General features: G+C 30.8%; 1 protein-coding gene across 43 annotated transcripts in view; it reads right to left on the bottom strand.

Annotated features, from left to right (window-relative positions):
• LOC148308110 (uncharacterized) overlaps nucleotides 1-25,151 on the bottom strand; it is a 595,155-nt gene that overhangs the window by 263,750 nt on the left and 306,254 nt on the right. The window contains exon 5 of one of the 43 annotated variants that reach the window (XM_088262320.1): nucleotides 239-4,940. The exons of 39 other annotated variants lie outside the window; for them this stretch is intronic. In XM_088262320.1, coding sequence (XP_088118446.1) covers nucleotides 4,744-4,940 — 197 coding nt within the window. In that variant the 3' untranslated portion in view covers nucleotides 239-4,743. Of the gene's footprint in view, nucleotides 1-238; nucleotides 4,941-10,245; nucleotides 11,188-13,638; nucleotides 14,300-23,021; nucleotides 24,126-25,151 lie in introns of those variants that run through there. 3 more of the 43 variants (XM_088262300.1, XM_088262285.1, XM_088262304.1) reach the window with 3 other exon arrangements.

The raw sequence follows: 25,151 nt of genomic DNA, 5'->3' as shown, positions 1-25,151 counted from the left end.
GATCCAAATAGTTTTTAATACAACATTTGGGTTCAGAAAACTAGGACATTTTTCCAGTGTCCTGAAAGGTTGAAAAGGTCCCGATGTTAGTTTAAAATGAAACTTATTTCGAGGCATATATAAAAGTAGGTTTAATATATAAAAAAAAAGCGTATACATGTATACTCGTATATTTAATTGCAATCATACATTACAGAATATAAATATGAATAATAAAGATTGAATAAAACGCCTTAAATATCTTAATTATGTAGATTTTATTTAAAGTCAACAATAACTTACAATGTAATACATCTTATTTAATAAAACAGATTTTAAATATAACGGTTTGTTTTTACATTTTCTTAAAAATCTAGATCTCGAAAAATTTTTTATTCAGGTATTTTATTATTATTACACAAAGAAATATATAATGTTTCATCATTCTAGGCATAACACAACGTTAGAAATAAGGAAAGAGAGGAAATAAGGAAATTGATTTGAACGAAATAAATAATATTAGCTGGAACGATCATATTAGGTTTGTGTAAAATAAATGGTCTATGTAATTCAATAATATGTACGTATCATCCCTTACGCGGGAAATGACGAATCTTTGTTTTATTAACATATGAATATAAACAAAGGATTTATATTATCCACTGACACTTCGTGATGGAATTGCATTTTTAATATATTATTAGATTAAAACCAATATTAACCAAAAATTAGATAGGCTCGAAATTTTGGAAATAAATAGGTTAAAAAATTGTCCCAATAAAGACATATTAAACGATCAAGTAACACACATTCATTCTCCCTTACTTAACCCATTAGAAAAGAAACAATAGATGCCTTAATGTCTTGTCGATAAGAAATGACTGCCGGGAAATTTACATTTCAGAGAACTTCGGACTTCCCCCGGACAACCGCAGCGTAGTGGAAGGAGCCGTCAACCAGCATTTCCTGATACTTCGTTACATAATTTAAATTCATTTACAAAAAATGCAAATCTATCATAACTTTATATAAAATCGTGCTCTCTATACAAAAAAACCTTTATAAAAAATATTTTTAATATCATACAATACTTAAATTCACTCAAATTAAATTAATTTCTCAATAAAATTATATCAAATCATGGTTATCAACTCCTGCCTTCTTTTAAATATAACATAACAATTTGTATAGCCTCCCACCAGTCTGATGATGTTTGTAACGACGAAACCCGGTCGCTGGTCAAAATAAAAATAAAGTGGAAAAGCTAAAAATATTGGTTTTAATCTAATAATATATTATAAACAAAGGAGATGGCAAATGCAGATAATGTAGAGTATACCAAAAATACATTTTATTTTATTCTAACATTACTACATGCGAACGTCACGCTTGTGGGTTAAAAATTATGTCTTTACTGTGCTCTGTAAAGTAAGACACTTTACGAACTGAGCCAATTATATGTAAGAATACCTTATAACATGATTTATATAATATTTCACAATGTATAGTCGACTCTTACTTATTATTATAGACTCTTTTGACAACACAAAACGGTTTTATACTCACCTGAAAAGTAAAGGGTGGCCCAAAATTGATCACCCTATCGAAAGATGTCATATTTTTTGCAAATGGCGTCGTACGTCAATCATATTCTTGAGGGTCGGTACCGTGGTGGTGAGGATGGAGATAGCCGATTGAATGGTGGTGTTTATTCAGGTAATATACAAAGCGGTGTCGTAGCAGTGGGTTAGCAATGGCGTAGCGATGTCGTAGCGGTGTTGTAGCGGTGTCTTTTGTTCCCAGTCATCGTTACACGTGTATATAATGCATTTTACTCAGTTGCGTTTTGCGTGATCTCAGAGATGTTCTTGTGGGTATTTGCAATTGCTATTATTCTATCCTCAAGTTGACTGACCCAACATATTTGACATTTGTGAACTAGATGGCTGCAGTTTACAGAAAATTTCAGGATAATGATAAACTAATGATCCAATTTTGTTTTTGAATTACTTTATTACTAAATTTTAAAAACATGATTTTGAGCCATGGAAATCTTTATTTGGACCTTAACATTTTTTCTATTAAGTAAAAAGGATGATATCCGTCATGTGGCTGCCGCCAGTGTTGATACACTTTTGTGCCCGTTTTATCAATCTGTTTGTATACTGCAGCTGTCTAGTTCACAAAAAAGTCAAATACTCGTATGACGAACGTACGACGCCGTTTGCAAAAATTATAACATGTTCCGATAGAGTGATTAATTTTATGCCACCCAGTACAAACAATGAGATGTCATATTGCATAAGGATATCAAAACGAAAAATAAAACATGGTGATTGGTTCATTCTAAAACATTGATAAAAACAAAGTATCTCTTTATCATTCAAGCAATGAAAACGACATTGCCTGATATTTTTTGTACTTGATTCTAGTCATATTAGTTAGTTGAAGTATCATAAAATACTTTTGATCAAAGACCCCTTTTTTTTAAACTACCCTAGAATATAAGGAGAGAATACGTCTGCTTAGGAAATATTTATTTAATAAAATATTTTACACTAACTACATCTGGCACTTGTACTAAGATTCTAATCATGGGCCTTACTTATATTCAAATTTGAACAAATAATGACTTTTGTTTGTACTCGTTTATTTTTTAATTATTTTACAGTGAAGAAAAGTTTTCACATGAAAAACTTGACCAGTTAAGTGGAAAAAACTATATACTTAGTTGTTTTTTTTATATTATGTAAAACGCAGTTCTACCAAGAAATGTCAGCACCAAACTTAAATCTGGCAGAATGTAGTAAAAATGAAACGAAGTACAAAAAAGTAAAAAAATAGTATAAAAAAATAGTATGAAAAATCTTAACAACTGATTGTTATTTATGAAAGTATTTTTTATGTTGTAAGACTTTCTTATGAGTCCTTATAGTAAAATTATTATTTTACCTTGAACAGTGTCTTGAAAAATATGGGTTAAAGATAGAACCCCCAATAAGTAAGGCTACATGATTGAATCATTTCATAAACGTTATATTTATTTGTTCAAATTTTCATTTATTACTATAAACCATTAGGTCACTACATTAAATACAAGGTGTTTAAAACCTTTCAAAGTTTTTTTTTAATATTAAAATTATCATATTTATTTCGAATAAATACGCCATCTAAAATAATTTGACACAATACTTTTTTTTTAAAGTAAAATACTTTGAATTGTACCCTGCAATAAAAAATTGTTCTATACTTATACTTTTGACAATCTTTGCAATATAAAATACACAAATGTAAACGTATGCAAAGGAATAAATATCACCATCACCGTTGTTGAACCGACGCAATATTTTGTTCGTATGCGATGCGATACTTTGCTTCTGAATTATTTTGTACTTATATAGTCTAACAAAAACATTTAGTCTTCGTATTAAAGACGAAAAGCATATTTAAAATCGAATCGTAAAAACAAAGCTTTCAGTATCGCTGGAAAAAAGTAAAGTAATTAAATTATACATTAATAAAGGGTAAGTAAACAGTACTAAAATACTTGGGAATAATATTAAAAAATAATCTAACGTCCAAAACCATAAAAACTTGCGGTAGAAATAAAATAAGTGAGGTTTATGATTTTCAAATTCAAATAAAAAAATCAGGATTTTAATCGAAAATGAATAACCCAAAAAGCCTCTAAAGGCTTGTCTGCAGGTAGGATGGTAAGGTTAAGAATGACACAAGTGAAAAATACATAAAATAAAAACACCCAGACTAATTGAAAATAGGCTTTGTCCGCCTCCGTAGTGTAATGGTCAGCTCGCTCGGCTACCGTTCTGGAGGTCCTGGGTTCGATTCCCAAGGGGGGTAAAATAAATACAAGTGATTTTTTCACTGTAATATTTATTCAATATAACCATGGACTGGTACCTGAAGCGGAGGGCTGATCACCTTTCCTTCATGTGTAAAAACGATCAAGATAACACTGCGTTTACATGACACAGTGCCCTATGCACCATTCGAGTGCGGATAAGGGTTTTTAAAAAAAAAGAAAATAAATCCTTCTTTAATTTATTTTTAAACTGACGGGAATCGAACCCGTCACGACAGTTTCGCAGTCGAGTGTCTACCCTACTGCATCTGCATTTTAATTGGAAAAACATAAACTGTCATCTCATACATTTATACCAACCTAGCAGTTAAATAATTAGACAAATGTCAACTGCAGAAAGACAACATGAAGCAATATGTTATATAATAATTATTAAATTCATCGCTTATGTACGACAAAAATACATATTAAAACCACACACACACGCAACATGTTACTGCATTCACAGTAAGTCGTTGATAAACAAAATGTTGTATTAGAGGAAACATACAATACAACATATTTGTAAATTCGTGATACATCACATACTTAACATTGCTTAGCTATTTTGACTCTCCCAGTAGATATTCTTGTAAAACTAGTGTTTTTTTAGATCTTAATACAGTGGAACCTCTCATAACGAGTAATTCGCATAACAAGCAAAAAAATGAGGAAAAGTTGGTCCCTTAACGACCAAAATTTCGCAAAACGAGTTACAGAGCATACAGGCAACTCCCTTTTAGACGACACTCACTTGTGATCCGGGACTTCCACGCCAAGTCAAAACAAAAAATGTTTCGCTTAACGAGTATTTCGCTTAACGAGTAAGATTTTGGCACGAATTATGCTCGTTATGAGAGGTTCCACTGTACTTAATATTACAAATTACAAATGTTAGGCATTCAACAGTGGTTGTGTACACCGACGTGCTTGACGAATTGACAGTCCAGGGTGTAAATCTTAGCCCGACAGGAAGATATCTTCTGCTTTATACACCGCCATGCCGTGATGCCGGAAGTCAGCACGTGATACTTGGCATACCGGAAGCCGTGGAAATCCAAAACAGGGTTTCCTTGTCGAGACTTGACGAACAGCGGACCTAAAAAATAATCTTGATTAATATCCTACCCCCGAAAAGGAAAAATGTGTCTTATAATTAATAATACCAAAAAACACAAGGAATACTTTTTAATACCTTTATAACAACCATTATTCGCACCCAATGGTGCATATGGCATTGCATAGAGTCCTATGATCAAAGTGAGACTTCAGGTTAATATTTGATACACGCAACTCCTTATTGTAGAAAAATCTCTTCTATGTGAATGTTCTATCTACCCACTAATTTTAAACAATATAAGGAACAAAGTTTAATCACTTTTACTCGTTTCTTTTTGGTTGGTTGGTAGATAATGATTCATACCAAAAAGCCCATCAAGGTCAAATACTTTTTTTTACCTTCACTGAGAATGGAATCCTCAAAAAGTGTATAACCAAACCATTTAATCATTGTACTACGAAAATGGACAAAATAATGTAAGAGATAAAAATAATCATACAAGCAAAGTTTTTTTTGATGCTTAAAATGGGACATTTCTAAAAAATCTATTTATCTTTGAAAAAGCACTACATAAAATTTAGAACAATTTGTTTTCAACAAAAAATTCAAAGGTATCCAAATGAAATCCAAAGACAATATTAAAAGCGTCCAATATCATTTCCACTTGTGTATGTACGTAAATATACTCATTTTTGTCGAGGATTTTCATACATAAAATTACTTACAAATTATTTAAATGAAATGCTTTTATTTTTTGATTTGCTTTATTTTTTTTTTAAATAACATGTTCAATTTATAACAACAAAAATAAAAACTTTAATAAATATAATAGGTGGAATTATTCAATAACAAATAATAATAATAATAAATAAAAAATTACAATATTATGCTGAAATAATATGATATATATCAAATAAATTAAAATGATACTGAAATATTAACGAACATTCTTATTCTTCTTCATCTTTGATGAGATGTCAAAAAATAATATGAAAATAACTCCTGTAATTGGAGATAATCCAGATTTTGTGAACAAGTATTTGGACACACTCAAAATGTTGTAACTTCTAATACGTTGAATAAAATCCTTTTCGAAATACCGTTTCATCCCATTTACCCTGTCTTATATATATGTACTGTCATATTGTAATTTATGGAACATTTTCGCTATCTTTAGTTTACTTTTATTCTTCGTAAGATCCACTATACGAGCATACAAGTACTTTAATCTATTTAGAATTCTTTACTTTTAAACTGTCTATTTTAGTCTTCAAATCGGTGTTTCTCCTCAAAAATCCCCTCAACCAAGACTTTCCGGGAAGGTTATTTGCAAATATACGAATCGTCTTTCCTCTCTTCTCGAGATACTCTTTGATGATCATGCGCATTTCCAATGTGGTCATACTACGACCTGAATTAAGCTTTTCCAATATAAAAGAGACGAAAGCACGCTCTTCGCCGACTGAAAACACGTCTGGTTTACCGGGTTTAGTCAGAAGGGATGTGTGCATTTTATTGTATATCGTGGTTCTTGGGATGCGGTAATGTTTGGAAGCTGCTCTTTGCGTCATTTTCTTACTTTTGATTGCATCGATACACTCTTTCAGCAGATCTAACGAGTAGGTGGCATATGGTCTTCGATGCTGGCGTTTCGATTTTCTTGGTAAAATATCTGAAATAAAAACATAAATAAAAATACATTAAATTCGCAAACAATACCATGTCAAAAGATAAAAAAAAAACAAATCGAAATAATAAATAGTATAAATACCTTTTTTCTTCAATTTTTAATTATTATGAGCAAAAAAAAAAAGACTCGATGCTCATTATTCATCTTCGCCTACTCAGAGCTGTGCTTCCTTGTTTTATAAGTTTCTTTCTACAATTTAACAGAAAAAATATATGGGAAAGCACACAATTTTCGCTAACCTCTGTGCATCACAGTGGTGGACGATAAATTGCAAAACGTATGGGAAAATAAATAATAAAAATAAACATCGTTTTCCATATTATTTTATTAATCAACATATGTACATGCATAAATAATTGAAGAAGTAATAATGTGGATAATTTACAAAGCGCCATTTTCGTAAAATATAACCTTAAAGGCAAAAATTATACAACACAAATACAGTCGAATAGTCATATAATATAATATATCACGCCCTTACAATAAGAGCATCACAAGTGCCAATTGAAAATGCACATATCTAAATACATAAAATTATAAATACAAAAACTTTTTTTTTTGGTTTTTTACCACTTGAGTATTAAATTATTACGACTAGTTTCAGAAGCTACAGATGCGTCCATCTACGGGTATAAATATAATCAGTTTATATTAAAACCCGTCGATAGAAGCAGTGGCGTGCTTAGAGTATTAATTAGGGTAAGCAGTAGAGGTAGGTAATAAGGTAAGCTAGGTACTACTTACAAGGGTAGGCAGCAGAGGTAGGTAGTAGTAAGCAGTAAGCTGGTAATACTTAATAAGGTAGGGTAGGTACCGCTTGCGTTTTTATATACCAAGCGGGAAAGTTAGGAAAGGCACTGCTTTTCTGCCTATATGGGAGGTACGCCCCTGGATGGAAACATCTGAAGCTTCCGAAATTAGTCGTAATAATATAATACTCAAGTGGTATAAAAAAGGTGTTTTATTTATAATTTAATCACGTCTTACCACAAAGTGAACGCCGAAATAAAAAATAACACAAATAAATTAATTTTACAACATTGCATTTTGAATATTTAAAGCATTAACTTTGTGGATCATTGTAATATATTATTTGGAGAAATAAAAAGACTTTGTTTTTTGCCCACTCAGTTGTTTTATTAAAAACCAACTAGTTACTAACAACCTTTTACCCTCTTCAGGGTTCAGTTATAAAACAAACCCTGAAGATGGCAACAGGTTGTTGCCGAAACTAGTTGGTTTACTTTTTTTTTTATCAAAAAGTTGAGTTGATCAAATAACAAAGTCTTCTTATTTCTCCAAATAATTTACTACGTTTTTTATCACAAATTCATAATTTTTTTTACAATTTCTATAGTAAATATCAAAACTACGTGTGGTACATTTTAAAGCATGGCGACAAGCACAGACCTACGTCACAGTCTGGGCAATAGTAACGACTCTCTCTTCGTATTTTGTTTCCGGATTCATCTACCATGGAGCAGCAGACCGTACACCTTCTGGTTGGAGCCATTTTTTTCCCAGTAATGGGGATGGGTTCTAAAAAATGACGCTCTGTCAATCGCAACGAGCTCGGCACCCTTTTCGGACGACGTCCACCTTTAATCTTTAAGGAACCTTGAAATTTAAAACAAACATTTAAAAAAGCTAAATACTGCTTTTAAAATGCGTTGCTCGTTTGATCAGTAATGATTGAAAGCACGTTAGAATTGTCTCTTGGAAGAAATAATAGTTTTTTTTAATTTATCAAAACGATCAAATTCATGATAATTTTTTCCAACAACATTTTGAGTGCCTAAATATTTTATGTCACATACAAATAAAGGAGTTTCTGATCGATTACAAAAAAAAACTTCTTCATCTCACCAATAAGATGTTTCTCGTGAAAATTCTAGTAATTCTTGTACAATGTTTCGAAATTGGATCATATATTATAAATAGAACTTCCAAGAATTTGAGTAGTGTGGTTATCAATCATGTGAAGAATTGGTGAAAGCTATACGTGTGTAAAGTGATCACTAAAAACCAGCCTATGACGGTCGTAAGCCCCGTGATTGCCCAGTCTTTCATATTCTTCCTCATTTTATTTATTGTTTCGACATTAACTTTGCGGTAAGACATGTTACAATGATTAAAGAAAACACTTGTTTTTTACCACTTGAGTTTTATTATAGACTACATGTTTCAGAAGTTAAACTTCCATCATTCAGGTCTGTATAATAACTAAAATATAAAATAAAAAATTGTTCTATAAATAAGGAGAGGGGAAAGTAAGGGGAAGGGGTAAGTCATGGGGCGGATTAACCCCTTCCCCTTACTTTCCCCTCTCCTTATTTATAGAACAATTTTATATTTTATATTTTAGTTATTATACAGACCTGAATGATGGAAGTTTAACTTCTGAAACATGCAGTCTACAATAAAACTCAAGTGGTAAAAAACAAGTGTTTTGTTTAATCATTTCTTCCTCATTCATGTTGAGATGTCAAAAAAATTATAGTATATTTTCCATTATCCCGAAGAAAAAATGGCTTTTATCTTAGATAAACTCATATTATTTTTTGACATCTCTTCATGGAAGTCTGGGCATTTACGGGGCTGACGACCATCATAGGCTGGTTAAAGTGATCACTTTACGTTTTTATTTTCTTCTTCATCTTTGATGTGATGTCAAAAAAATTAAAATAACTCCTGTAATTGGAGATAATCCAGATTTTGTGAAGTATTTGGACACACTCAAAATGTTGTAAATTAGATACACTCGTCTGGTCAGCAGACTGGAACTGGTTTTGTATTGTCGATATTTATGGCACCGCCTCAAGACCCCAAATACCAACGAAAACCTACGAAATACCTACGAAAACCTACGAAAACCTACGAAAACCTGCGAATACCTACGACCTCTAGTCCTTGCAACTGATGGTTTTCATGTCCTTAAACGCAAATAAAAAGGTTATTCCCATTGAAAATTATATTATTTTATAGGTGTCACAACTGGAACAAAGCATCTATCACTTTTTATACGAACGAAGACGGAAGTCAGACCATTCCAGGGCTTACGATCTGGCATTTGTCGAAAGTTGCAAGAGTTTATGAAGGGATCACTTAGGGCAGCCAAATGCCCGGTCGAAAATCCTGGAATGCTCCGACTTTCATCTTCTTCCGTATGAAAACAATCGATACTTCGACTCAAGGTGAGACATCTATAAATTATATGGACGTATCATACGTATGGCGAATAATTCAGTATCTGAGAACAAATAACAACAAAAATTGTTGAAAATTAAATGACTCATTTCGTTGCATACACCCATTTCTACATTTACATTCCATTTACAGTCCAACGTACAGAATGTACCATATAGCGTGTTAAAGCCGCGTTGATATAAAAATCAATAAAATACATTTTGAAGTCAGAAAACTTAGAAATGGTTAGGTTGAGTAAGCAACACTGGTGTCTATTAGCAAAGCAAACGGTTATCCGACTTTGCTTATTGAAAAATATCTTGTTTTGAATTTTTTTAAACTATATTCTCATATCATACAAATGCTGATTACACTTCATTCATGAAATTGCTACAAGGGTTTGTTACTCTCTGCGGGCGGGAAAAACCCGCAGTATATCATTTGTTTACGTGTAAAATAAAACAGTTATCAGAGAGAGATATTTTTTATTCTATATGACTGTAAAATACAGCAGAAATAACTATATAAGAAGAAAAACACTAATTTACTTACTAAATTTATGATTATAATTATAAAGACGCAAATAAATAGCGAGGCATTATAAACACAGTATTATTAATCACTTGCGTTTATTTAAGACTAGTTTCGGAAGGTTAGCTTCCATCTTTGGGTCTAAATGTAAACTAAAACATTATAATTAATTAACCTATCAATAAATAAGGAGAGGGGTAAGTTAGGGGAATGGGGGGTTAGTCAGAGGGGCGGAGTTTGAAAAGAATGGAAAAATGGAATGCATAGGTGAAGAATTTTGAAACAATATATTATTTATTAAATTATTATTAGAGTTAAAGTTTTTTTGGATTTCTAAATTTTCTAAATAATTCATAATTTAGCCTTGGCGTGTTACTAGGTATAATAATTTTAATTTATGCAAGTGGAATGAGAGATTTATATCTATTATGTGATTTGCAAATTTTAAAAAATACTAACAAGACCGCTACAATGTTCATTAATTCTAATCTTTGAATTTCTCGCAGTTTAACCTATATATTTTCCATCGCAATCTCTACAAGAAATTTCATAAATACCACATGTCTTACCACAAAGTAAATGCCGAAACAATAAATAAAATAAGCACAATATGTGAGGGGGAATAGTAATCTCATTTTAATTTGCCAGCAATTTTCCATTGCATAATTCTATTCCAAGGAGGCGGGTGATCGTGATGTCCTGACGAATCGACTATTTCATCCTTAAACGTTTTAATCCTTGCCAAACAATTATTCGTCTTAGTCCTCATAGAACAACGCCATCTCCTTATTCCACAGGTGAGTCGGCATTCAAGATTGTATGTATAATTCATATGAAAAAGTAACGCCTTTCCCTTTGTCGAAACGACAATCTGATATCCTGAAAGAACACATATACGTTAATATACATCAATGTAAAAATATCAATCTGATATAAAAGTTTTACAAATCAAATATTTTATCTTATTTAATCGTATCTCGGATTAAATGGTTAATTTGGGTAAGTTATTCTCAACATTTTGAGTGTGTCCAAATTCTTGTTCACAAATCTGGATTATCTCTAATTATATGAGTTATTTATCATATCATTTTTTGACAAATATGAAATATAACTCCAATAATTGAAGACAATCCAGATTTGTGAACAAGTATTTGGATGCACTCAAAATGTTGTAAATAAATTAACTGGTCAAATTATAAGCTAAAATAATAAAAAAAAATAATACACTAAATCTTCACATTAGATTAAAAAGGCTTTAACAAGGCGAAACGATTGTCACATATTTAATGTTTTGTGTTTTTAATAATAAAATACAATTTAGTAGACTCTTGTTAATCAGTTTTGATTTTAACATTTGTATTGTACCTATAGTTAGCATTGTTTAGTTAATCAGTTTATAAACATTTCACCAATGAACGTTTGATGCACAGTAATTTTCTTGCAAAATAAAAAAGACAATATAAAAGAAAACTTTTATTCATAATAAGATAACAAGATAGAAAACTATTATCTAAAAAAAACTTATTTTAAGAATTATTATTACCTAATAAAATAAATCTGAAATCATTGTAAAACATCTAATTCACAATATGTTAATAAAAAACATTTAATTTTTTTCCAATTTTAAAACCAAATAAACCTTATTTATTTAATCACAACAATAATAATAGTGTTTCCTTGAACCAGCTACCATATTCATATATTTTAAAGGAATGTTTTAAAAAATTACCTACTTTAAAATTTAAACTTATAATAATAAAATTTTATGAATGTTGTCTAAATACTTATAATATCAAAAACAAATTAAATTTAAATATACGAAATAAAATATTACAACCATTTCCATAAAACGAATATTTTTCGTTCTTGATAATTCACTCATAAAATTTTTCAAAAATTACATTTTACTGACGATTTTCTGATTGATGATTGAAATTCTCTTTCAAAAAATTTATTTTTATACAAATGTCAAATGGTAATAATTTTATTAAAATGACCTGATGATGAAATAATTTTCCGAAACCGGTAGTCACAAATAAGTGTTTACAAAAGTGGTATTGCACAAAGTAAACAATGGATGGTAAGAAGAGTGAAATATTTATTATTTTTATACGAAAGCAGATGAAAGTGATTACTTTTCACGCGTGTGTATCATTCACCATTCTGCATGAATCTTACCCATGTTCAAATGGAGTAAGTAATACTTCACAAATTCACATCTGAGGGCGCCACGAATATTACACAAATGTATTAAGTGATCGCTTAACATTATCCAAATGCCAGGTCGTCAGCTCTGGAATGCTAAACTTCGATATTGTCTCGTATAAAAACTACAGATGCTTCGACTCAAGCTGATACACCTATAATATATAATGGTATATCATCTATAGGCTGAAAATCCAGCGTTTGACAGAATACATAACAATAAAATTGTTCAAAAATCGATTACGTAGATTTTAAAAGATGTGAAGAATACAGTTTAATTATAAAATAAAAATATATAATGAAAATTAACTGTTATAAATATCTCATTTCTTACACGTTTCGCGTATATCATTAACAAATACCCCATAAATACCAATAAATCATCCGCATATTATTAGAAAAACTTAAAAATATTTAATACAATATAAATAATTTTAAAGAATGTTAGGAAATTTCTAGCGAGAATTTCAAAATACAGACCACTCAAACTTTTTTGAAATCTGATTGTATTCAATAAGTTGACCCTCTGTAATATCATGAATATAAAATGAATGTATAAAATTTTACAAGAACACAATAAAAAAATTATACGAACTATTTTCTATATTACCTACGTAACCGTCATTGCCTGAATTGGCCTTAGCTAGTCCAAAGTATTGTCGTGATAAAGTACGAGAGTGTTGCCGCATACCGTCCGAAGATAAATATCTGAAAGGAAAGGATTGAGTTGTAGAAAAATGAACGGTTAAAAAAAAACGTGTTAACATGATATTTTACCACCCCAACCATTAAAAATGCATACCTCACCTTAAAAATTTTGCACGGTCTCACTGTGTATATAGTTGTATGCAATAAATGTATATATATATATATATATATATATATATATATATATATATATATATATATATATATATATATATATATATATATATATATATGTATGTAAATATATGCATATATACATACTAATAAGGTTTTAAATATACATAGTTTACTTGGAAAGTGTACTTTTTGTCTTTGAGTTCTCTTAGAATTTTTGTTTTCATTTAAAAATAAATAATATTTATACTACCCAAAAATAATTTACGTGGACACAGCGTGTAAAAAACAAAGCCAATTTAATTTTTCTAACAGCCTTTAATTTATGAAATTTAAATTCAATTTATTTGAGACATAGATAAGTAAGGTAAAAATTAGCTTAATCATAAATAAATCTAATTGTGTTTCACATATAGGTAATATAAAAATAGGGACTAATGACATATTTTTTAAATATGAAAAACGAGACAAATCAAATAGATGTATTAAAAACTCCGAAAAACCTTCAGAAAATAAAATGTAACAATAGTTTACTGATTCAGTATTTATAATGAATCGACATCTTTCAAAAGGGAGATCAAAGAATACGCCGTTATGGTTAGTTAGATAGTTAGATAAATATTATTTTGAAAAAAGAGTTGGTTCAAAATGCAGCTAAACGAAAACTACGGCTTTTCCTTATCCATATAGAAACGAGATGTATTTTCAATGTTTTTGTTTACTCGTTGACATTTAACGTAAATACCATTACTGACAAAGTATTTTGGGGGCTCGTGGTAGTGTTGGGAATGAGTCCTGACGATCTGCCCCTCGACGCAGTGAACAGCGGCCTTACATCCCCTAGAGCGATGCGTAGAGCAAATCCATCTGTACGATTCTGCTTTTTTATAACTGCTGTCTTTGGAGTAGGTGTATCGGTTCACCATTAAAAGATTACTTCCTTTATCGGTTCGTATTAATATTCCTGAAAGCATCAAAAATATAATAAGGTGAAAATTCATAGGAAATAAACACGACCAATTTTGATGGTAACAGTATGTATAATTGTTGTGTAAAAGAATTATCTTAACGGACCGAGATGGAATGAATAGGCGGCTGGCTAGGAGATGCAAAAATAATATGTTTATATTTTAAGTGCAGTCTATATGAGAACCTTCCAGAAAGAGGTTCAACAGCTGGAGATGCGTTGCAGGAACCTGGGTGATACGTGCTAGTTCATAAGGAACTCTCACGAGAGGTGGTATCATGTGTGATTAAAATAGTCAAGTACATTGGTACCATAAACCAACCTACATCAAAAATATAATAAGGCGAAAATAATTCTTAGAAAAAAAACACGACCAACTAACATATGAAGTTCGTGATAGTTCATAAGGAACTGTCACGAGAGGTGGTATCATGCATGATATAAATAGTGATGAACATTGGAACCATAAACCAAGCTAGGTCTCAGAAGGGTGGTGTATTGATGACAGTCAGGCTTCTCCTGAAATCTGATCCCGATTTTCCTTCGACATTCTCGTCTTTGTGCTACTTTAATTTCATTTATTCATTTGTATCCATAATCAACACGTGACAATGACTAAAGCTTCCCATTTATAAAAGTAAAAAAAAAAATAAAATCAATCACCTACCCTCACTTCAACATTCATGTCCCAAGAAGACAACTCTAAAATTTAGACTTAGCTTCACATACGGTGTTTGAAAATGATGCGGAATGCATCGAAACACGTGTCATATTAGATTTTAAGAAATAGAGGTATTTACCAATTAAAACTTAAATTAAAAATTTCAACTTCATGGTTGCGAGTTTTTTTTTGTTAGTATCCTAGCTAAACTTATTCAAACATAATTAGTTTGTTTGACTACCATAAATGACATAAGTTTTCAATTAAAACTGTACTATAATGTCACAAGAATCTTTAAAAATCACGTACCTTGTCTAGGGTATTTTAAGAAAAAGATCATGTATCAAATAAAGGAATAAGGCAAAAAAGAAGAAAAGTGAGATGTGTCAACATTTATAACAATATAATAAGAGTCAATGAGAAAAAGTAAAGTAAGTAATAAAATAAATTTGTTCATTTAATGATAAAAATAAAACACTTCAATCATGTCTTGTGTAAAACCATTTTTGATTTATTAATGTAATCACCACCAATTTCGAGAACTACAGATGTTCTCATCAACAAGTGAAACCGTTCTGTTTGTTTACAGCATATTATATACAGATATTCTCGAAACTGGTTGTGTTTTCATTAATATACTCAAAAAGTGGTATTGTACAAGTGTTTTGATTTTTATAATTAAATCATTTTGTTATTTCAAAAAGTTAATGCCAAATCAATAAATAATATATGTCAATTGGTACAGGTTTACTAAGTAAACAGTAACCTTGAAGCTTGCTAAACACGGGCAAATGTTCTATGAGGGACATTATTTATTGATTCGACATAAACTTTGTAGAATGACATGTTGATTGTATTTTTAAAATTTAACGCTTGTATAATACCACTACATGAGTTTTATTTCATCACACACAAAGAGCGTTTGTGCACTACACGAAATATTACCGTCTGGCAGTCCGGTTTTTATAAATAAAAGCGGCTACGACAGTTAAGCGTGATCGAATTTACGCGCAGCGTAATCACGCACCGATCAAGCGCACCGATCCGAAGAAAGACGGCCAAAAGCACAAGCTGATCCAAGGCAATCATCCATTGTATCATGCTAACTGAACTGCCGGACGGTAAAATTCCCGTAGTGCACAAGCGCCCAAACAGTTTCCAAAAAATTTAGTTTTCAAAACTAGTCATGCTAAATGATATAAAACTCATTAAGTGGTATGCTGCAAGTGTTAAATTTCTATGGGGGAGGTGACTCGTTATTATTTTTTTATATTTATTTAATGTTTTTATTAAATTGCATCATCTGTTTGGTTGGCACCCGTACGACCACGCACCCTTGACATTCAAACTAAATACAATGGCTGCTAATTGATGTTGTTTTTATAACATTTTATGTAAACACCATCATCATTAATGTAGTAGATCGGAGGCTCGTGGTAGTGTTGGGAATAAGTCTTGATGATCTGCCCCTCGACGTAGTGAACAGCGGCCTTACACCCCCTGGAGCGATGCGTCGAGCAAATCCATCGGAAGCTCTCAGAATTTTTATGACATCTGTCTTTATAGTACGTGTATTGGTTTATCATTAAGAGAGTGCTTCCCTTGCCCGTGCGTATAAACATTCCTAAAAGCATTGTAATCATATAGAGGTAAACAAATGTTAATAGGAAATAAACACGACCAATCGTAGCCGACCAAAGATTGGAGGTCTGATTGGAAATATTACAATACATTTAAAAATAAAGAAAGAAAAATGTCTCAGCTAAATAAAAACGTAACTCAGTAATAAATCATAGTTCTTCACCCGATGGTGCATAGGGCACTGCATCATATAAACACAGTGTTTTATTAATCGTTGACATATGAAGGAAAGGTGATTAGCTCTAAGCTCCAGGTGCTAGTCAAGGATAATATTGAATAAATATGAGATTGAAAAAAATCACTTATATCTGGGAATCGAACCCGGGACCTCCAGTACGGTAGCCGAGCGTCTTGACCATTATACTAAGGAGGTGGACCATAGTTACTGCCGCGAATTCACACATGAAGTGAGGTGTAAAAAAATATGAATTTAAATTTCCAAAAATTTGAGTAGTATATTTGCCAATCATGGGTGGAACATTAAATATTACACGTGTAGAAAGTGATCACTTAAACCAGCCTATGGTGGATTGTAAGCCCTTTAAATATCCAGACTTCCAGTCTTCTTCCCCAATGTTGATATGTCGAAATGGAAACAATTTAGTTTCTGTAAATGTATGCATGGATACTCGTATTTCGCCCATTTATTCATGGTATCTCGCATAAGCATAAAATCCTGATTTTGCTAAAATATTGCAGCCTTTTTTATTAATTACTTGTCTCTCATCTTTGATCCTAAATTTATTTAACATATTCACTGCGAAGAAAATATTTTTAAAATAGTATGTTGGAATACCGTGCATTTAGCCCAGACATTCAAACCAGAAACCTTTAAGTTTGCAGGAGGTTGTCGTCCCATGGGAGTCTTTTTTTACTATTTTTTTATCAAGCCTCCACTCGTTCACGAGTGATTTTAGCTATAATAAACAAAATAAATGGTAAAAACAATAAAAAAAGGATATAAGAAGAGAAAGAGATAGATGCCAAAAACAACAATAATAATAATAATAATTAACCGACGTTTAGAAAATATAATGGAAACTATTCGTTACATATTTTAATTAAAGCACATTAAAATGTGGACAACAAAAATTATTGGAGAGGAAGGCTTATGCCAAAAGCCATTTGCATAAAATATCGTGTTATTACTTTTCTAGAATTTAAAATGTTACTTGGGGATTAAGAAAATACGCAACACATGACGAATAGACATAAGGTTAAGAAAGAGAAGGAATAGGGTGTTTGAATACATATAGTAGAATTTAAATTTAAATTATAAATACAAAATAGGTTAAGAAAACAAACAAAAATTGAATTGACATATATTATTTATTGATTTGAGATTGACTTGGTGGAAAAAATTGATAATTTAAATATAAAAATGAGACACTTTGTACGAGACCATTAATGTGAATCGACTAGTTTGAATAACTAAAAATGTTCTCATCAGCAGGTGAAAACACGAATGTTTTTTTTAGTTTGTTTTAGAACATATGAAGTTTTCGTGTTTACATTAACACCCTTTTAAAAGTGGCCATAAACAAGTGTTTTATTTTTATATTTAAAATTACTACCGCTGCAAAACATTTTCATGAAAAAGTTCATTTACCTCTCAAAAACTGAAGACTTATCGGATGACTTTTATAAAACATTAAGCACTACATAACGAATAAAAAAATAAGATCAAGAAAGAAAAATGTTTATTTTTGTATTATAATAAATAGGAGTATATACACAATGCCAAAAAAGATCATCAAATTATATAATATAAGTACGGTTAAACGAAAAACGAGTATAAACATCAAACTCCCTTTGGTATCCAGCTACATTAGCAGTACTATTTCCCCTTAATTGAATTTAAATACAGACGACGAATTTTAATTAAAATATTTATTGTTTCGGCATTCACTTTGTGGTAAGATTGATGAAATTGTAAAAGAAAAATACTTGTTTTTTTTACCACTTAAGTTTATATTTGTACATTAAATAAATAGGAGAGCTATATATATATACACAAGTGCAAAAAAAGATCAGCCAATTGTATTATATAAGTATAGTCCACGTCCACCTCCGTATTATAATGGTCAGCGCGCATGGCTACCATGCTGGAGGTCCCAGTTTCGATTCCCAGGGGGGTCACAATAAATATGGGTGATTTTCGCTCTCATATTTATTTAAATATCACCCCGGACTGGTACGAGAAGCGCAGGGCTGATCACCTTGCCTTCATGCAATTAACAATCAAGATAAGACTGCGTCGCTACGATGTAGTGCCCTATGCACCATTGGGTGCGGATAAGGGTAGAAAAAGGATAGTAATTATTTAATTTGAATTTATTTATTTAAAAATGAGAAATATTTGTGTTTTTGTTATTTACATTTACACAAATATTTCAATTTCATACTATTTCTGTGAGCCTAAGCGGCTCATTATTAGAAATAGGTATCAAATTGTGGTAAAGTGGGTTCGAACCGAAAAACTCTGACTTACAAGTCCGAGACACTAACCACGGGACCACAACCCGACGTAAATATAAAAAAAATATTAAATTTTAGTTTACATTTAGACCTAAAGATGAAAGCATAGCTTTCAAAACTAGTCGTAATAATAAAATACTCTCAAGTGGTAAAAAACAAGTGTTTTCCTATTACAATTTTAATTAAATTTATTTTTGTAAAATTTTATATAAACACCAGCGTCATTTACGTAGTAGATCGGAGGCTCGTGGTAGTGTTGGGAATAGGTCCTGACGATCTGCCCTTCGACGCAGTGAACAGCGGCCTTACACCCCCTGGAGCGATGCGTCGAGCAAATCCACCGGAAGCTTTCTGACTTTTTATTACATCTGTCTTTGAAGTACGTATATCGGTTTACCATTAAAAGTGTGCTTCCTTTGTCCGTGCGTATAATCATTCCTGGAAACATTAAAAGATCGATGACACAAGTTATCGACCCGGTGGGATGTATCAATTTGCATACGGGAATCCACCAATGCAGCGCTTTTCTGATCAAAAACAGGTCTAACCATCTAATGTATTCATGCATCATATTATATAATACATAGTATACCCTAGCACGCCATCTGGTGTGCTCTCATCTGGTAGTATAACTAGCACCTCAAATATATAGAAACAGCTATTGTTATAGAACTTTCACACGTAAAAATTAAAATATGTAAAAAGGCCACTGTTAATGGGATTTTCATAAGTAAATATTATATATATATATAAATATGAAGAAAAGGGGATATGTGTGAGATTTTCACATGTAAATATTATATTTAAAAAAAAATGTGTGTAGAAAAGGCGATATATGTGGGATTTTCACATGTAAATATTTAGAAATATAGAGAAGGCGATATACTGAAATATGTAAATATCTAGAAATGGCGATTGTTATATTATGGAACTTTCATACTTAAATATTTAAATATGTAGAAAAGGCGATTGATATACTATAGGACTTTCATACTTAAATGTTTAAATATGTAGAGATATATGTGGGATTTTCACATGTAAATATTTAGAAATATAGAGAAAGCGATATATTGAAATATGTAAATATCTAGAAATGGCGATTGTTATATTATGGAACATTCATACTTAAATAATTAATATGTAGAAAAGGTGATTGATATATTATAGGACTTTCATACTTAAATATTTAAATATGCAGAGAAAGGGCGATTGTTATGTTATGGGACTTTCACGCGTAAATATGTTAAAAAGTAGAAAATGCGATCGTTATGGAACTTTCACACGTAAATATGTAGAAAGGGCTATTGTTATATTATGAAACTTTCACATATAAATATGTAAATGTTTATATAAACAAGAACGGTTTCATATTAATATATGTCAATAAACCAAGAAGATTTAAAGAACTAAACATAGCGAGATAAGTAAATGGATCTTCAATGATATTGAATTCAGTATTTTTTCGCCAACCTACTTTATCGAGACTGAAAAATAGTGTCCATAAAAATAAGGTAAGAGACAGAATAAGATTTATTGTGAAAAATAAAAAATTAATTATGTATTTTTTTCAGTTTCTGGTCAAATGAAATATAAACTTAATAATCAGTCATTAAAAAGTGTATCATTTGATAAAATAATTTATTGTATTATATTAATTTATTTTATATAAAAATTATCACAAGTGCTGGAAGAAAATCATATCAACAAGAACCGACATTGACCGAATCGAGGTTTGATTTAAGTTAGTGTTGTAATTGGATCCTTTCTTTTGGTTTCCTTTATAAATTTTAGAGATTCCTTCGTAAATTGTTAGTAAATGGAATGGTAATCCCTTCAACTTAAATTTATTTAACTAACTAACTAACTAACCATCACGCCGCTTCCCCGCAGGGGTAGGTAGAGAGAATCGAACGCCACACCACTCTGTCTGTGCAAACATTATTCGCCTCTTCCACATTCATGCATCTCCTCATACATACCCGACGATTATTACGACTCCTGACCCGGCCGCTTTGAAGTATTTGACATTCCTGATTGTGCCAAGTTTTCCTCGGTCTTCCTCTGCTTCTTTATCCAACTACATTCGCCTCATCAATTTGTTTAATTTCTTGATTTCCTCACTCATACGTTTCACATGTCCAAACCATCTCAACACACCTTTCTTAATTTAACCGATAATGCTTATCGCAGCCTTGCATTATTTCCTTATTTCATCATTCGAACTTTTTATTATGATTATCTTTACATCTCACCAATAGATGTCTCTAGTGAAGTTCTAGTGATTCGTGAACAAGGTTTCTAAATTGGTTCATATATATAGAACTTCCAAGAATTTGAGTAGTGTGGTTGTCAATAATGGGTAGAATTGGTGAATGTTACACGTGTGTAAAGTGATCACTTAAACCAGCCTTTGACGGTCGTAAGCCCCGTAAATGCCCAGACTTCCATATTCTTCTTCATCTTTGATGAGATACCAAAAAATAATATCATTCGAACATCTATCAATCATCGTTTTGCCACACATTCGTCTGAGGGATCGCATTTCGAGTTTATTTAAGAATTTTATTTATAAATTTATAAGTTGAGTAAGCTTATTTATAAATTCATAAAATTGACAGTCCTACCCCGATTTCTAGCATTTTATATATCTCCCATCTCGAGCCTTGAAATACACCGGAGGATCGTGATAATGTTGGGAGTACGACTTCAGGACTTCTCCTTCGCTATAATGTATGGCAGCCTTGCACCCCCTGGAGTGATGAGTCGAGCAGTTCCAACGAAATTGGCATTTTTTGTCTTTAAAATATGTATATCCCTTTACCATCAATAGTTTGCTACCTTTGGACGTGTGGATAAGAGTACCTGAAATCATTATTAAAATAAACTTTTGAGACGGGACAAAGTGCTAATATTACTAAAGCAAATTAAGGTGTCCTAGCTTGTGTATGGTACCAATGACTAAATTCCGAACCCTCTTCTAGTGGAACGAAAATCCTGGTGACGCCAGTCAACAGTCCGGCATCTCCTAAGGAATTTTACATTGTTTTCTCCCAGCAATGAGCAAATGCTGAGAGCTCCTGATTGGTCCACACTAGGTTACCTTCCTGTACCCAACACAGATTGAAATAAAACAGCTGGAAGAAACAAAAATGTATTTTGTATATTAAAAGCATTGTTAACTTTATGGTATGGTAATAAACTCAAATACGTATTCATATTAAGGGTGTCCTGAAACAGAACGCATTTTCCTACATAGCATTTATGTGATTTTTTTAGAAGGGAATAAAAGATATTAAGTTATTGAATTTTGAAGTTTAGTTTTATACATATTTAATAAATACATTTTTTATAAACATATTTATAACCGTTTTATTTTTCACGAACGTCGTGTTGCTTTAGTCTATTAACATAATACTCATACTAACTACTATCTACTAACATAATAAACATTCAATGAAATAACACTCTCCTTATCATTCATCGTTCACTTTGTGAAATACCACTTTAAAAATACACTAATTCGAGATTACCGGTTTTGGAAAATCATTCCATCATCAGGTCATTTAAATGAAATTGTAACGGTCTGACATTTATACAAAAATAAAAAAATTAAGGAGAGAATTTTATCTTCTGTGGACAGTGATAATTATTGGAGGAAGAGGCGTATGCAAAAGCCATTAAAAAGAGAATAAAAAAAAGCATTTTGCTACTTTTATAGCACTTCAAATTTACTTATAAAAATATTCTAGTACACAGCCATGATACACGATTTACTCACAACGAAGGTTTGATAGTCCCAAGAATTAACAATAAATATGGGAGTAGAACACTTCAATATATCGTTCCAAACACTTTCAATTTGTTGCCGACGCAGGTAAGAGGTCAAAATAAAATATGGAACAAAGGCAATAAAGGAATGGGCAAATGATCAAGAGTTAATTCTATGAAAATTGTAAAATGGTTTTTATTTAAAAAAAATCTTTCTATACTGTGTGTATATAAGATTAAAATAGTTAAAATAGAAAAAAAGAATAAAATATGTATAAAGAACTCCACCGCCAAGACACACAAGGTGGCCTGGTGGGTCTCGGCAAAAAATAATATCTTTAATATGTTTTTTTTTTTTTTAAATGAATGTATACAGTTGATGTCATTATTAACGTAACGCTTTCCTTACCATTCATTGTTAAATTTGTGAAATACTACTCAAAAACTTTTCGTTTTCGGAATAACCATTCCATCATCAGGTCAAATGTACACTATTGACAAATGTTGCCGAAACAATCAAAATTTTCAAGGGGTATTGTACAAAATTAACGAATGATAAGGAGAGCGTTATATTAATTGCCATACCACAAAGCTAAAAATTATTTTAAAATACAAAATATAAGTTTGGCTAGACAAATAACGTAGACAGTAAGATGCAAGCTTCCTTTAATTTTTAGCTTATTCAGCTAAATAAACAACACCTAGTTATACCAAAGTGCCTCCGCCTCCGTACTGCAATGGTCAGCACGCTCGGTTACCGTTCTGGAGGTCCCGGGTTCGATTCCCAGGGGACGGATCAAATAAATATAAGTGATTTTTTCACTCTAATATTCATTCAATATTACCTTAGACTGGTACCTGAAGCGGAGGGCTGATCACCTTTCCTTCATTTGTTAAAGATCAAAATAACACTGCGCTTATATGGTGCAGTGCCTATGCACCATTGGGATGTGGATAAGGGTTTAAAGAAGAAGAAGTTATACCAATCAAATTTGAGAACACCTGTCTTCCAAACAACTTTTTCGTTTGCTTATGGACATTTTATATAGACACCATCATCATTAACATAGTAGTTTGGAGGTGGGTGAAAGTGTTGAGAATAGGTCCTGATGATCTGTCCCTCGACGTAGTGAACAGCGGCCTTGCATCCCCTTGAACGTTGTTGAGAACAAACCCATCGGAAGCCTTGAGACACTTTATAAGACCTATCTTTGGAGTAAGTGTATCGGTTTACCATTAAAAGACTGGCTCCTTTGTCCGTGAGTATCAATTTACCTAAAAGAATTAAAAATCATATGGAAGTTAAGTAAATTAATACAAACTAAGCATGGCCAAATATGAAGTCGACCGGAAGAATTAAAAACACAATCTTTTCGTGTTTTGATACATATATACATAAACACATATATATATATATATATATATGTATATATATATATATATATATATATATATATATATATATATATATATATTATATATATATATATATATATTTATATATATATATATATATATATATATATTATATATATATATATATATATATATATATATATATATATATATTTATATATATATATATATATATATATATATATATATATATATATATATATATATATATATATATATATATATATATATATATAATATATATATATATATATATATATATATATATATATATATATATATATATATATATATATATATATATATATATATATATATATATATATATATATATATATATATATATATATATATATATATATATAAATATATATATATATATATATATATATATATATATATATATATATATTTATATATATATATATATATATATATATATATATTAATATATACCTTCCTGTCTAGAATCGTGTTTTCTTTCTCTCTTTCAAAAATGTATTTTTGTAATGACCTGATGATCCGAAACCGGTTGTTACGATAAGTGTATTTTTTTGCGATTTTGTATTTTTATTTCATTACTTTGAATTATTATTACTCTATTTTTACAACCAAATTTCTATTCTTCATATACTTATGTATATGAATTTAACCTGCAACTTTATTTGTTTCTGTAAGTTTGTTGTGTTCTCATCTAATTGATGAAAACCATTCAAACAATTTGTATTGCACTGTATTTCGTTTCTTGAAATGTGTTGTTTTTCATTGTTTGAGAACCATAAATAAATATGTTTTAAATAGTAGAAATTACCAGGTAAAACTTAAATAAAAACTGATATAATATTTGTTGATCGAATAAGTAAATTGGTTGCCAGAAGAAAAAGT

Source organism: Brachycentrus maculatus, unplaced genomic scaffold, assembly GCF_059751285.1.
Source record: "Brachycentrus maculatus isolate JH-2025_06_01 unplaced genomic scaffold, ASM5975128v1 h1tg000176l, whole genome shotgun sequence".
In the NCBI taxonomy this organism is placed as follows: domain Eukaryota; kingdom Metazoa; phylum Arthropoda; class Insecta; order Trichoptera; family Brachycentridae; genus Brachycentrus; species Brachycentrus maculatus.
The sequence above is the reverse complement of the archived record's forward strand: the minus strand, read 5'-3'. Positions and strand labels throughout refer to the sequence as shown.